Raw genomic sequence first — 13,814 nt, forward strand, 5'->3', positions numbered from 1 at the left:
ATGCCACGGGGAAAAAGGGAGAAGAGAAGGAAATCCCTCCTCGATTACCCCAGCCACTCCTGCCCCGGGGCAGGGGTGCCCACACAGCCCCCTACCCCCCACCCCCAAGTGGCTCCCTAATCCCGGCGCGTCTTTGGGTCTTTACCACGCCTCCTGCAAGCGGGGAGTTCACCACACGGGCCACAGACGTTAGAGATTGGTCCCTCGTACCCACTCGCCGTGACCAAACCTGCCCCCTTCTTGGCGGTGCAGGCCTCGCGGTGCGCGTCGGGGCTCTCCCTACCTGAGTTCGGCCGAAGCCGGCCACGCGGAAGAGGGCAGCTCCAGGCTCTAGGGGGCGCGCGGGTCGCCTCCAAGGGCTGACCCCGAGAGCATCTACCCAGCTCCCGGAGGCGTCGCCGCGCCCAGGCTGGGGATCGACTGACTCTGAGCCGGAGAGAAAGACCGTCCTTTCTGTGGTGATTGCGCATCCTAAAAGTTCCGGTTCTAGAGCTGGAGTTCCGAAGACCCTCTGTCAAAGGAGAATGACTACAACCCCCAGAATTCAGTCTTCTCCGAGAGGAAGACTGGTTTGAGGATGCGTAGTAAGGGTGACCTGCCCGGAAGCGCAAAGGCGGCAATCCGCCGAGCTGCGGCGTGCGCGGGCTCCCTGCTCGGTGGGCGGATTTGTGTTGGTTCCGCCGCGTGCTACCCTCTTTGGCGTCAGGAGCCGAGTCCTAGAGGGTAAGCGGGACGGGTGGGAGGCAGGAAGGGCGGCTTCCCGCACCAGTAGTGCCCTAGGAACAGGCCGCTGCCCTCGCGTACGTGTTGCGGCGTGCCGCGTCCGGCTGTGCTAGGAACTTACGCAGACTGCGGCGGGCAGGCGCTGCCCGCAAAGGCAGCGGCTGGACGCCGGGAAGCAGCGGCCTCCAGGTACGCTGTTGCGAGGTCTCCGCAGGGGCCGCCCGTCCGCTGAGGCGCCCCGTCTTGGGCCGGCCTTTGTTTACCCATCCTCCCATGCCCGGGCCTTCAGTGCCCTTGAGATCACCACGCATCCTGCGCGGCGGACCGCGAGCCGCCGTCCGCACCGCTTCCAGCCCAACAGACCTCTGACAGCCGTAGGTTCCTGTCGAGCCCTGACTTCCAACCCGGGGTCTTGGCCCTCCGTGCTCTGACTTCAGTAGCTCTGACCCTTCCTTGCCTGACAGGCAGCCAGCTGCGCCTTGGTGTGCGGCTCTCCCGGGCGCCCTTCGTGTTTAGGGATTAAACAGCTCCACTTCTTTGCCGCTTTCAGCTCCCGGAAGGCGCTCCCCTCCCTCTTCCGTACTGGTGTAAATCCTGTCTGCGCTTCTAAAGGACAGAGCCACACCCCCCTCCCCAGCTTACTGCTAACTTCTTGAGCCCCCACCTTTTTTCTGAGCTCTCATTTCGCTTATTCTCTTATGGTCACTGCCGGTCTTCTACGTTACGCAACCGAATTTGGGATCTATGGCTTTCCCCATCAGACCATAAGCTGCTTTGAGACAGAAGCCTTTTTCTTCTCTGTGGCTTTCATAGCAGGAGTGAAAGGTAGACAGTTAAATGAGTAAATCTAAGCGGAGGTGGATGGAACACATATGAAGAAATGATTTCCAGGGCTCGGTTGGTTGAGCGTCTGCCTTTGGCTCAGGTCATCATCTCCAGGTCCTGGGATTGCCCCCCGCCCCCGCTCCCTGCTCAGCGGGAATCTGCTTCTCCTCTGCCTCTCCCCCTGGTCGTGCTCTTTCTCTGTCTCAAATGAATAAATAAAATCTTAAAAAAAAAAAAAAAAAGAAGGAAATGATTTCCAGAGAACTGCGAGCTTGGAGGTACTCCTATATTTAGGGGGCAGAAAAAGAGCCAGAAATTTGCGGATTGCACTCCTATGGAATTTTCCATATTGGTGCTTGTGTTTTTTCCCGTTTTTTTTTTTTTTGAAACCTTTGGTTTAACCCCATCACCCCGTAACAGACTCAGCATTGAGCTGTTTTTTGTTTTTGTTTTGTTTTTTTTAAACAAAATTGGTGTCTCTCAGATGAGAATGTTCTGCTAACCTCAAAAGTCTTATTTCCAAGATAAATCCTACCTGCGCTTCTGATTTCACCTTTTCCTGGGCCATCCTGGATATTGTTCCATCCTACCTGCCTCTTATCCTCTGTTTAGCCACTAGCTTCTTCCTCTCTAAAGCATATTCAGATCTTCCTTATCAATAAACAAGACATATTAGAATCTCCTTGATCTTGTTGCCTTCTCTGCCTTATCACTTATATTCCGTTAACCAGAAAAATCATAGGAATTCTTATCTCTGAGGTGAAGGGGTTATCCTTCTAATAATCTGTTTCTCTCTGTCTCTGAAAAATGCCTAGGCACATGAAACTTGGGGTGGGGGATTGTGGGCTTGCTGGAGCCCTGCCTAAGAATCTGTGCTTTGTTGGGGCGCCTGGCTGGCTCAGTCAGTAGAGCATGCGACTCTTGATCTTGGGTGGTGAGTTCGAGCCCCACTTTGGGCGTGGAGCCTACTTTAAAGAAAGAAAAGAATCTGTGCATTTACTTAATGCCTGTTCAGTTCAGTGCACTAAACTGACTTCTACCCTAGGAATATTTACCTGTGATCCAGTCACCTTTTCCCATCCAGTGACCCCATCTGACCAGTGTTCATGGCACTTAACTTGGAGTTCCCGGTTTTCATTCTGGCTCAACAGGTGGTAAGGATACAGCACACCTCCATCAGTGGCAGTGACTGATACACTTGATACAGCAGTGATTTTCAACCAGGAAGGGAGATGTATTTGAATAAAAAAGCCCCCTAGATGTTTCTGGAATTTCCCATCTGCTTTCTTTCACTAATTATTTTCCTTCTTCAAACTAGCATTCCCTTGGCTTCTCTCTCGAGTCTTTTTTTTTTTTTTTTTAAGATTTTATTTATTTATTGGACAGAGAGAGACACAGCAAGAGAGGGAACACCAGCAGGGGGAGTGGGAGAGGGAGAAGCAGGCTTCCCGCTGAGCAGGGAGCCCCATGCGGGGCTCGATCCCAGGACCCTGGGATCATGGCCTGAGCCAAAGGCAGACACTTAATGACTGAGCCACCCAGGTGCCCCCTCTCTCCAGTCTTATTCTCTGCTTTGGTGTCACTTCGTTGTTACCTCTCTATCTGTAGCCTAGCCTCTCTCCCAAGATCTGTTCAGACTTGCATATCCCGTCTGCCTGGTAGACATCATCACGTGAATGTTGGGTTGAGCATCTTAATTTTAACATGTCCAAAACCCAGTTCATGAGCTTGACTGCCACTCACTGCCACTACCTACCCCCATCCACACAGTGGCACACATCTGTTTCTTTTCTTACTCCTATTAACCGAATCCCAGTCCACAGAGTTTACTGATGCTACCTTGGAGATATTTTCAGCTTTGCCCTAATCCATTCCGTTAATAAATCTTGTTCTACTTCTGAAATAACTGCTGCATCTCCTTTTCTACTGCCCTGCCTTAGCTCAGGGCCTGTGGAGAGTTTTGGTTAATGTGATAATAGAAATCTTGGGTTAAATTAGGCGAGACGAAAGTGAAGTTCTAGACACCAAAATTCCATCTGTTAGTAGGTCTTCTATCACTCTCTCCTAGCCAAGGTGTACCATCCTTTTACTTTGTTAGCTGGTGAATGCTTCCAGCCTTCTTCCTCCAGCCCCTGGAAGAAGTGGTCCTATGACTCGTTAGCATCTAGCCAGGGTGATGGGGGATAAGTGGAGAAGGAGTAAATGAGGAAGACGTTGAAGGTTTCAGGTCCTTTGCTGGGAGCTTGTTTACCATCTTAGTCCTGCTCTTTGTGTGTTTTCTTCACGGTCGCACAACTTGGGGTCCTTTCAAACCTCAAATAACCCAAATACAACTCTTTCTTACCGGAACCGTTCCATTTGGTTTTCTTCCTCTGACCTTATTTAATGTCACTTTCCATAGTCATTTGGAACTATAATTCAAGGAAGCTGTCCCTCAGCTCAGCTTGGGTTCCACTCTCAAGGACTGACTCAACAGTGATGTTTAGCCAATAGGACTGACTTGGAGAAGCGCTTATATGTGTCACTCTACTCTTGACCCCGTAAACCAGCTAATCCTGAGCTTTTCTTCTTCCAAATTCTTGACTTTTAAGAAACCCATTCTCACTAATTTCAGTCTTTTAATATCAATTCCCTCAACAGTGAGGAGCCTCAGAACACATTCATAGTTCCAAATTGAACATTTTGTTCAGGACGAAAAAGTCCCATGGTAAACTTTATCTTATTCCCTAGTTTAGAATATCCAGCGAACAGTTAAATTAGAAGTAATTTATCTTTTGCAAACAATGCTGGGGACTCGGTGAGTTTCTTTTTAACCCTTGGGATGGGTTCTTGGTATTATGTTTGAAGCTTAGAATTAATGCCATAGAAGGTTAAATATAATTGAAATAATATAAATGTACTGTTGGCATTATTTTGGCTTACACGGATGCTTGAGGACTAACATGGGAACTTAGCCACCACGAGCAAGATCGTTTTCAAGGGGAAACAAATTGGTGATTGTGTAGAAGGTTCCCGTTTGATCCTCCCAGAGAGAATAATTCACTGCTAATGTTTAATCCCTGGCTACCCCCATTAATTCCCTACTAGCCAGAAAAACTGATGTGTGCTTATAGTCATATAACAATTAAGAACATTTCTGGGTGGTTCATACCAGTCCTTTATCTCCGCAAACATAATGGGTCAGGCTTTACCAGTAGTGTCATTCAGATGCACCCATTTCCAGCTGTGTTTCTGTATCTCATATGCAGACTTTATCTTTCTGAGTCTTTTTTTTTTTTTTTTAGATTTTATTTATTTATTTGACAGAGCCAGAGAGCACAGGGTGGGTGGGGGGGGGATGTCAGGAACCGCAGAGGGAGAATGAGACTCCCTGCTGAGCACCCAGCTCGATCATGACCTGAGCTGAAAGCATGAAAGCAGACTTAACCGACTGAGCCACCCAGGTGCCTTTGCTTTTCTGAATCTTTAAAAGTTCCTGAACAGTATCTGCATATGTGTAGGGGCCATTCAGAGTAGAGTACAGACAGACTAAGCAGGATGCAGACGATGTGGAATGGCCTTCAACAGAGAAGTGGGCTGGGCAGATGAGGCCTTATTCTTCGGTCTAAATCCAGTCTGTCTTTGTAGGGGACAACATGCCAACTGCCAAGCAACTAGCTGACATTGGCTACAAGACCTTCTCTACCTCCATGATGCTCCTCACTGTGTACGGGGGCTACCTGTGCAGCGCCCGCGCCTACCGCTATTTCCAGCGGCGCAGCTCCCAGCGCCGGGCTGCGGAAGAACCGAAGACCTCAGGAGCCCTGTAGAACTGGGGGTTTTCTCCTTGAGCAGAGAGGCCTGAGGCTTGCTGTGGACTGATCTCGCCTGCAGTCACTTCCAAGTTGAGAGAACTAGGGCCTTGATGGTTTTCCAATCCTGCTGAGAAAAAGTGCCCCTGTTTTCTCTGGTACTGCCAGTTCGGGGAGGCTGTGGAATCCCAGCAGGAATGGGAGGATGAGGCACACCTGCGGACATTAAATATTTTGCCATGTCTGTGTCTTGGTATTTTTGTTTACTTAAATAGGGTATGGAAGGCAGAATGGGGCCTTGACTACCAGTTTTCTAGTCACAGGCTGCATTTCTGTATTTTGAGCTCTTAGCACCCAGGAACTGGGCGTATGCAGTTGTAGGAGTGTAGTGTCAACTCGTGATCTCAGACAAAAGACTGTCCCAGCATCTGTACAAATCCCCTAAAAAGACTCAGTAAAGACCAAAGCCCTTCTTTGGTCAGTGACCATTCCTAGACCAATTACTGTGTCCAGGTAAGGGGGTAGCTCATCCCACACGGGCACCTCTCAATTGAGGAAGGCAGAGGCCTTGTTTAACAGCCCTGTCAAAATTGTGCAAAGTGGAGGAGGCATAGTTCCCAAAGGGGAAGGGTTGTTGGGCAGCCTGTAGTAATGCAGTCCGGCTCCTTAAGCTCCGTGGGCGTAGCATTAGCATCGTGTTGACTTCTGCATGTGCCACTGCACGGGAAGCCTACCTGCAGGTCTTTGAAGAGGATTTGAAAGAAAACAGTGCATTCAAGGTAAAACCCAACCATGAAGAGAGCTCTTCCTCCCACTATTCCATTTTGAGCCTTGAGGCTTGCTCGTTGACTTCATTCTCATTCTTGGTAATCGCCGGAGATAATCCCCTTGGACATCTGTCATCTCTTGTGCTTTCATACACGTACTGCTCTGACCTTTGTCCTATTCCTAAACCTTTTACCTGAAAGCCCTCTTCTGTGATTGAAAACACCCAGCCTTCCTATACCACCAAGCCTTTTACTCCTATCCTCTCTTGTGTTAACCAAGAACTCCACTGCCTCTGCTTTCTCACTTACCTGCATGGTAGGGTCACCATTCTCCCAGCTCCCCTGTGTGCTTCCAAAAAGTGTAACATCAGCCTTTTTTTTTTTTTCTTGTCCCTTTCCCTGCCCCCCCCCTTTTTTTAAAACATCGTTGCTTTTTGAGATGCTCTCTCACATTCTGATTTCAGCTCTAGAACTTGGAGACTAAAAGTGTTTTGATTCCTTCTATTTTCTTCCAGTCTTTCAACCCTTTCTTGACCTAAACTGATTTCCTGTCCAGCCTGTGTCCATAGCAGAGCCCTCAAACAGCTCCACTGCAGTCTTTGCCTCCCTCATTACCTTTTTCAATCCCAGGCCTTGCTCTGTTGTAATTCATACTCTTCTTTCTTCTCAGTATACAAACTTGCTTAAGGCCCCCTGCCTCCTATAAAAACTAACTACTCAGGATTATTTAAGAAGTCTCTGTGATGCCACTTCCACGGACTTGAAATTCCTTCCACCTCCACCATTGTGTTGAAACTCCTGGTTAACATGGCCTCTGTTGTGTCACACCCACTGATGATTTCAGTCCTTCCCTGGCTGTTTCTCGCAGCTGCACTGAAGTTCTGCTTTGGCCACAGGGTGGGACCACTATCTTGTTTCCTCCCGTGCCTTCGACTTTCCCTTTTGATTTCCTTTGGGAATTTCTGCTCACTTTAAAGACTGATGTGCTTCAGAGTTTTGTTCTTAGACCGTTACTCTCATTCTGTATGTTTTTCCTAGATTATTCTAGGCACTCAGTGGTTTTAACATGACAATAGTTATGTGCTCAGTGTTGGTATCCCAATTCTACCATTCTAGCCATATTGCGGTCGGCCAATTAATATTTACTCTTAACTCCTCAATTTACCTCTGTCTAATGGGGATTAAAAAATAATAGTTCCTAATTTAAGAGATTAGTTTGAAGATTAAATGAAATCATTCAAATTGAGTATTTCTTTGGCATATGAAAACCGCTCAGTAGATGTCAACAGTTAATGCCTACTGCTGACTTCCAAATCTGTATCTTTCAGGTTGACCTTCTGGGCCTCCGCTATATCCTGTTGCTTGACATATCCACTTGAATATCCTGTAGTCCTCTCTAACTTGCAATGTCCACAACTAACCACATTCCTTCTTGTCTCCAGGACCTATTTTCCTCCCCTACTTTAGTTAATGACGCTATATCATCAAGTCAGAAATAATGGGAGTTTTATTAGACTCCTGTATCCTACTCCCAACCAAGTAATGTCTTTTTAATTTTTACCATTTAAACATCCACTTAATCAGTTCAATCCTTACCACTTCTTGCTTACAGTTTTGCAGAAGCCTTTTAGTGGTCTTGATTCCAATCTTCACCTCATCAGATTTATCTGCCGCATTGCTATCAGAGGCCTCTAACTTGATTATGGGACTCTTTTGCTTTTGATCTCCACGGAAGCTCAGCCATTGACACTAGGTTAATCTTTGGCCTGTAGAGTCAAGTCCAGACTCCGTAGTATGGCATATGAGGTCCTTAGGACCTGACCCGTTTTATGTTCCTACCTCATCCTTTGTGTTCTGGTAATATCAACTGCCTGTATGCTTGCATGCTGTCTCTTGTTCCATTCCTGTTTGTGCTTTCTCTCTGAATAGAATATCCTCGGTACCCCCCCCCCCCCAATCTTCTCTTTTCCCTGTAAAGTTTCTTGGACTCTTCACCCTCCTATACTAGGCCACATGGCTGTAGAAGATACTGCTTTTCCTTCTAAAAAAATCTTTAAAAGCACAGGAGCTAAGACAGTTTTGAAGAGGGACAAAGAAGATGGGCTGGCCCTACCAGACATGAAGACATAGTAGAAAGCTTAGAGTAATCCAGATGTAGTGACATTAGTGCAGGAGTAGATGGGTAGGTCATTGGCATCATATAATAAACTCAAACAGATCAGCATGCATGTGAGAAACTGAGTATGATAGAGTATTACAAACCCATGGGGAAAACTGTCCTCTAATGTGGAGATTTATATATATATAATTGTAAAAGTAAAAAAAAAAAAAAACAAAAAACATTGAAAGGACACACCAAACGCAAAAACAGTAATATTGGGGATGAGGTGAGGTGGAGTAGGGCAGAAGTAGAAGGGGTCTTAAATGATAACTGTTTCCTCTATTCACAAGACTTCTGACACCAAATGTGTTTTTCCTACACAGAACAATTCTCTCACCTCTCCGACAGCAGCTGAGTAACCCGCAATTCAGTTCTGCCCTGAGCTACGTGGAGTTAGCACAGACCCCACAGGTTAAAGGCTTGGTCTCACAAGACTCTCCCACTTAAGATACCAATCACAAGTAGTAGATCTCCAGGTTATCCACACTCTGCCTGACTTGGCTAAAAATCAGTTCCCATGACTTCCTTAGATTTGATACTTTGTTATAATGGCTCACAGAGCTGAACTAGGGAAACACTACTATTACTGGTTTATTAGAAAGGATACCACTCAGAAACAGCCAAATGGGGGGCGCCTGGGTGGCACAGCAGTTAAGCGTCTGCCTTCAGCTCAGGGCGTGATCCCGGCGTTATGGGATCGAGCCCCACATCAGGCTCCTCCGCTAGGAGCCTGCTTCTTCCTCTCCCACTCCCCCTGCTTGTGTTCCCTCTCTCGCTGGCTGTCTCTATCTCTGTTGAATAAATAAATAAAATCTTAAAAAAAAAAAAGAAACAGCCAAATGGAAGAGCTGATTAAGGCAGGGTAAGGGCATACTGCTCTGTCAGCACCTTAGTGTCTTCACCAACCCAGAGGCTCTCGGAACCCCATTGTTTGGGGTTTTTATGGAGGTCCCATTACAGAAGCAGAAATGATTAAATCATTGACCACTGGTAGTTAGCTAAATCTCCAACCCTTCTCCCCAACCTGGAGGTTGGTAAGAGTGAGGCTGAAAATTCCGCTCCTCTAATTATGCCTTGGTCGTGTTCCTATAGCAGTCAGCTCCCATCCTGAAACTAGCTAGGGGCCCACCGAGTCACCTCATTAACATACAGACATTACTCTGGAGATTACAGAGGTCTTAGAAACTGCCAATAACTGGGGAAGAAGACCAAATATGTATGTATATATTGCTTTCTTTTTTATAAGTAAACTCTGCCCTCAACATGGGGTTTAACTCACAACCCCGAGATCAGGAGTTGCGTGCTCTACCGACTGAGCCAGCCAGGTGCCCTGTGTTTCTTTCTTTTTCTTTTTTTAAGATTTTATCTATTTACTTGACACAGAACACAAGCCGGGGGGGGGGGGGGAGTGACAGAGGGAGAAGCAGACTCCCCGCTGAGCAGGACTCCATCCCAGGACCCTGGGATCATGACCTGAGCGGAAGGCAGACGCTTAACGACTGAGCCACCCAGGCATCCCATGAGCTATATTTAATAAAGAAGAATAGACATATTTTCTATCAAATTAAGGTGAAGACAATCAGATTAATCAGTAATTTCACTATCAATGGACTGAATTAAAAGACAAAGACTAATAGATTGGGCTAAAAAAGCAAATCAAATTATATGTAGTTTCTAATAAACATGCTCATTATTAATAGAGACTGAAAATAGATGGGTAAGACATTCCTGAAAAATGCAGACATGTAAAGAGTGATAATATCAAGAAAAGTTAACAAATACTGAACAGTAGAGAGATCATTTGCTAATGTAAAGAGAAATAAGACGGGATGACCCTCATAAATTTGTCTGAAACAGCAATTAAGAACACTAAAGCAAAAAGTCTTAGGAATGCAAGGAGAACAGGAGAAAAATACAATCACAGTGAGAGACTTTGTTATACTTTTTTTCAGAACTGAACAGCACTAGGGGCACCTGGGTGGCTCAGTTGCTTAAGCGTCTGACTGGATCTCAGCTCCGGTCTCCATCTCAGGGTCATGAATTCAAGTCCCACATTGGGCAGGGAGCCTACTTAAAAAAACAAAAATAAAAGAAAACAGCACTAGAAGAATAGAATTAGGACTGAGAATGAATGATAGAAACAACAAAGCTGACATGTGTGTGCATGTATGTGTATTTGTAATAAATGATTTTCCATGACTACAGACCACTTAGAAACATTGGGTATTGACTATTCCCAATTTTTTTTTAAAGATTTTATTTATTTATTTGACAGAGATAGAGACAGCCAGCGAGAGAGGGAACACAAGCAGGGGGAGTGGGAGAGGAAGAAGCAGGCTCATAGCACAGGAGCCTGACGTGGGGCTCGATCCCGTAACGCCGGGATCACGCCCTGAGCCGAAGGCAGACGCTTAACTGCTGTGCCACCCAGGCGCCCCCCAAACAATTTTTAAAACAAATCCTTAAACAAATTTAAAAGTAGGAATCGTAAAGACTGTATTCTCTGTTACATCCAATAAAATTATAAATAAATAATGATAATCTCAACTACTTGGAAATGAACTATTCCTGGGCAACCCTTAAAGAGAAAAATCAAGGGGTGCCTGGGTGGCTCAGTCTGTTCAGTGTCTGCCTTTGGTTCAGGTCATGATCCCAGGGTTCTGGGATTGAGCCCCACATCAGGCTCCCTGCTTCTCGGGGAGTCTGCTTCTCCCTCTGTCTCTGCCTGCTGCTCCCCCTACTTGTGCACACACTCACTCTGTCAAATGAATAAATAAAATCTTATAAAAATTTTAAAAGAAAAAAATCAAAATAAAATTTCAACTTTCTTGAAATTAATGAAACTAAGTATTTTCATACAAAACGGCAGAGCGCAGCAGCCCAAGATGGTGCCCAGAGATGTATGCCCTTAAATGCCTTCCCAAGGAAAAAAATAGTAGGGGCTGGGCTTTATAAAGATCCACTGGCTACTGGATCAAGGTCACATTCCCTCTCATGATATTCAAGACTTCTTTTGTGCTCCATAGCAACCAGTACATACCCTTTCACAGCACTTTTAATATTTAAATAACTCAGCATTCTCTTGCTAGTGGCAATTCAAGTTTGTACAGCCTTTATCAAAAATGTAACGTGTCTACACCCTCTTACCTATTTCATCGCCAGGACTCTAGCCCTTAGAAATATTCACACAAATGGGGAGGTGGGGGGCGGGGGGAGTGGGAGTCAATAGGTTAGGTGTCCAAGGTCCAACTCTTGGTTTCAGCTCAGGTCGTGATCTCCACATCATGAGATTGGGCCGCAAATAGGGCTCTTTGTTCAGTGTGGGGGTTTGCTTGAGTATCTCTCTCCCTCGGCCACTCCTCCCCACTCACGCTCTCTCTCTCTTAGATAAATGTTTAAAAAAAATATTCATACAACTGCACAGCATATTTGTATAACAATATTATTTGCAATTTTTTTAAATTTAAGATTATTTATTTATTTATTTGACACAGAGATAGAGACAGCCAGCGAGAGAGGGAACACAAGCAGGGGGAGTGGGAGAGGAAGAAGCAGGCTCCCAGCCGAGGAGCCTGATGTGGGGCTCGATCCCAGAACGCCGGGATCACGCCCTGAGCCGAAGGCAGACGCTCAACGACTGAGCCACCCAGGTGCCCCTATTTGCAATTTTTTAAAAAAGATTTATTTCTTTGAGAGTGTGGGGGGGACAGCCAGAGAGGGAAGGAGAGAGAGAATCCCTAGCAGACTCCCTGCTGAGCGCAGAGCCCAACACAGGCTAATTCCGGGAACAGGAGAACATGACCTGAGCCAAAACGAAGAGCTGGCCGCTTAAGCTTCTGATCCACCCAGGTGTCCCTGTTTGCAGTATTTTAAAAATAATTTTTTAAAAAGATTTTACTGATTTATTTGACAGAGAGACAGCCAGCGAGAGAGGGAACACAGGCAGGAGGAGTGGGAGAGGAAGAAGCAGGCTCCCAGCAGAGGAGCCTGATGAGGGGCTCGATCCCAGAACTCTGGGATCACGCCCTGAGCCGAAGGCAGACGCTTAACAACTAAGCCACCCAGGCGCCCCTAAAAATAATTTTAAATAAGTTAAAGAATTAAAGAATAATGGTATACCCATAAAGTAGAATGTTAAATCAGTCAAAGCTAGCAGAATATGTATAGTATAATCTCATTTAACTTTTAATTTTTTTTTTAAAGATTTTATTTATTTATTTGACAGAGATAGAAACAGGCAGTGAGAGAGGGAACACAAGCAGGGGGAGTGGGAGAAGAAGAAGCAGGCTCATAGTGGAGGAGCCTGATGTGGGGCTCGATCCCAGAACTCTGGGATCACGCCCTGAGCCGAAGGCAGATGCTTAACCGCTGTGCCACCCAGGCGCCCCTAACTTTTAATTTTTTAAAAGATTTATTTGACAGAGCATGAACAGGGAGGAGTGGGGGGACAAGCAAGACTCCCACTGACCTGGAGCCTGTCTCGGGGCTTGATCCCAGGACCCTGAGATAATGACCTAAGCCAGAACCAATCACTTAACTGACTGAGCCACCCAGACGCCCCTTGTTTTTAAAAGGAAAATTTGTGGGGCACCTGGGTGGCTCAGTCAGCTAAACATCTGACTTGATTTTGGCTCAGGTAGTGGTCTCAGGGTCATGAGATGGAGCCCCAGATAGGGCTCTGCTCTCAGCACGAGTCTGCTTAAGGTTCTCTCCCTCTGCCCCTGCACCACCTCCCACACTCTAGCTCTCAAATAAAATAAATAAATAAACAAACAAATAAATAAATGGAACATTTGTATTCATGTGGTTATCTGATAAGTTGTTTTGGAAGATTATATACCAAGTGTTAATAGTTATAGGGGCAAATGGAAATGTCATGTACTTAATTGCATTTTTTACAATGAGCATATATAGTTTGTATAATAAAAATATTTTGGGGGTTTCAAACATGTACAAAAGCTGAGGGAATAGAAATAAAACCCTTTTTTTATAGTGCAGATTTCTTTTTTTTTAAGATTTTATTTTGAGAGAGAGGGAGAGAACACAAGCAGGGGGAGCGGCAGGCAGAGGGAGAGGGAGAAGCAGGCTCCCCCCACTGAGCAGGGAGCCCCATGTGGGACTCCATCCCAGGACCCTGGGATCATGACCTGAGCCGAAGACAGATGCTTAACTGATTGAGCCACCCTAGAAATAAAACCCTTATACCCATTCCTCAGTTTTAACTGTTACCAATCTATTGCCACACTTGCTTCAAAAATAGAGACTTTTTTGTTTAAGGAAAAAAATGTTTATTTCTATCATTTATACTAGTCTATAAGCTTCTTAAATTCAAGAATACGTGAATATATTTTCTATGTAAAATATTTAAAAATAGAGATAAGTAGAAGTACGCCTTGTCATTCCTTCCACTCCCCACCATTTCCCTGCTCAGAAATCACTGGTGTTACCAGTTTGGTGTATTCTTCCAGACCATTTCCAGGGTGTTTACATGTACATAAATGTCTGTAGTGTATGTTGGTTGAATTTTGTCTGGTTTCTTCTTTGGTT

The 13,814-nt window shown here is 45.7% G+C and overlaps 1 protein-coding gene across 3 annotated transcripts; it reads left to right on the top strand.

Moving 5' to 3' along the window:
• Window positions 1-620: 620 nt before the first annotated feature.
• LOC113257633 (cytochrome c oxidase assembly protein COX14) lies at window positions 621-5,583 on the top strand. 3 transcript variants are annotated; one of them, XM_026501909.4, is made up of 2 exons: window positions 621-723; window positions 5,176-5,583. In XM_026501909.4, the coding sequence occupies exon 2, from the start codon at window positions 5,184-5,186 to the stop codon at window positions 5,355-5,357; it is 174 nt and encodes a 57-aa protein (XP_026357694.1). In that variant the 5' UTR covers window positions 621-723; window positions 5,176-5,183; the 3' UTR covers window positions 5,358-5,583. The 3 variants fall into 3 exon arrangements, with proteins under 3 accessions (XP_026357694.1, XP_057174843.1, XP_057174844.1); XM_057318860.1 differs by lacking the exon at window positions 621-723 and adding an exon at window positions 820-912; XM_057318861.1 differs by lacking the exon at window positions 621-723 and adding an exon at window positions 1,991-2,702.
• The last annotated feature ends 8,231 nt before the right edge of the window (window positions 5,584-13,814 follow it).

Source organism: Ursus arctos, unplaced genomic scaffold, assembly GCF_023065955.2.
Source record: "Ursus arctos isolate Adak ecotype North America unplaced genomic scaffold, UrsArc2.0 scaffold_26, whole genome shotgun sequence".
NCBI classification, from domain to species: Eukaryota; Metazoa; Chordata; class Mammalia; order Carnivora; family Ursidae; genus Ursus; species Ursus arctos.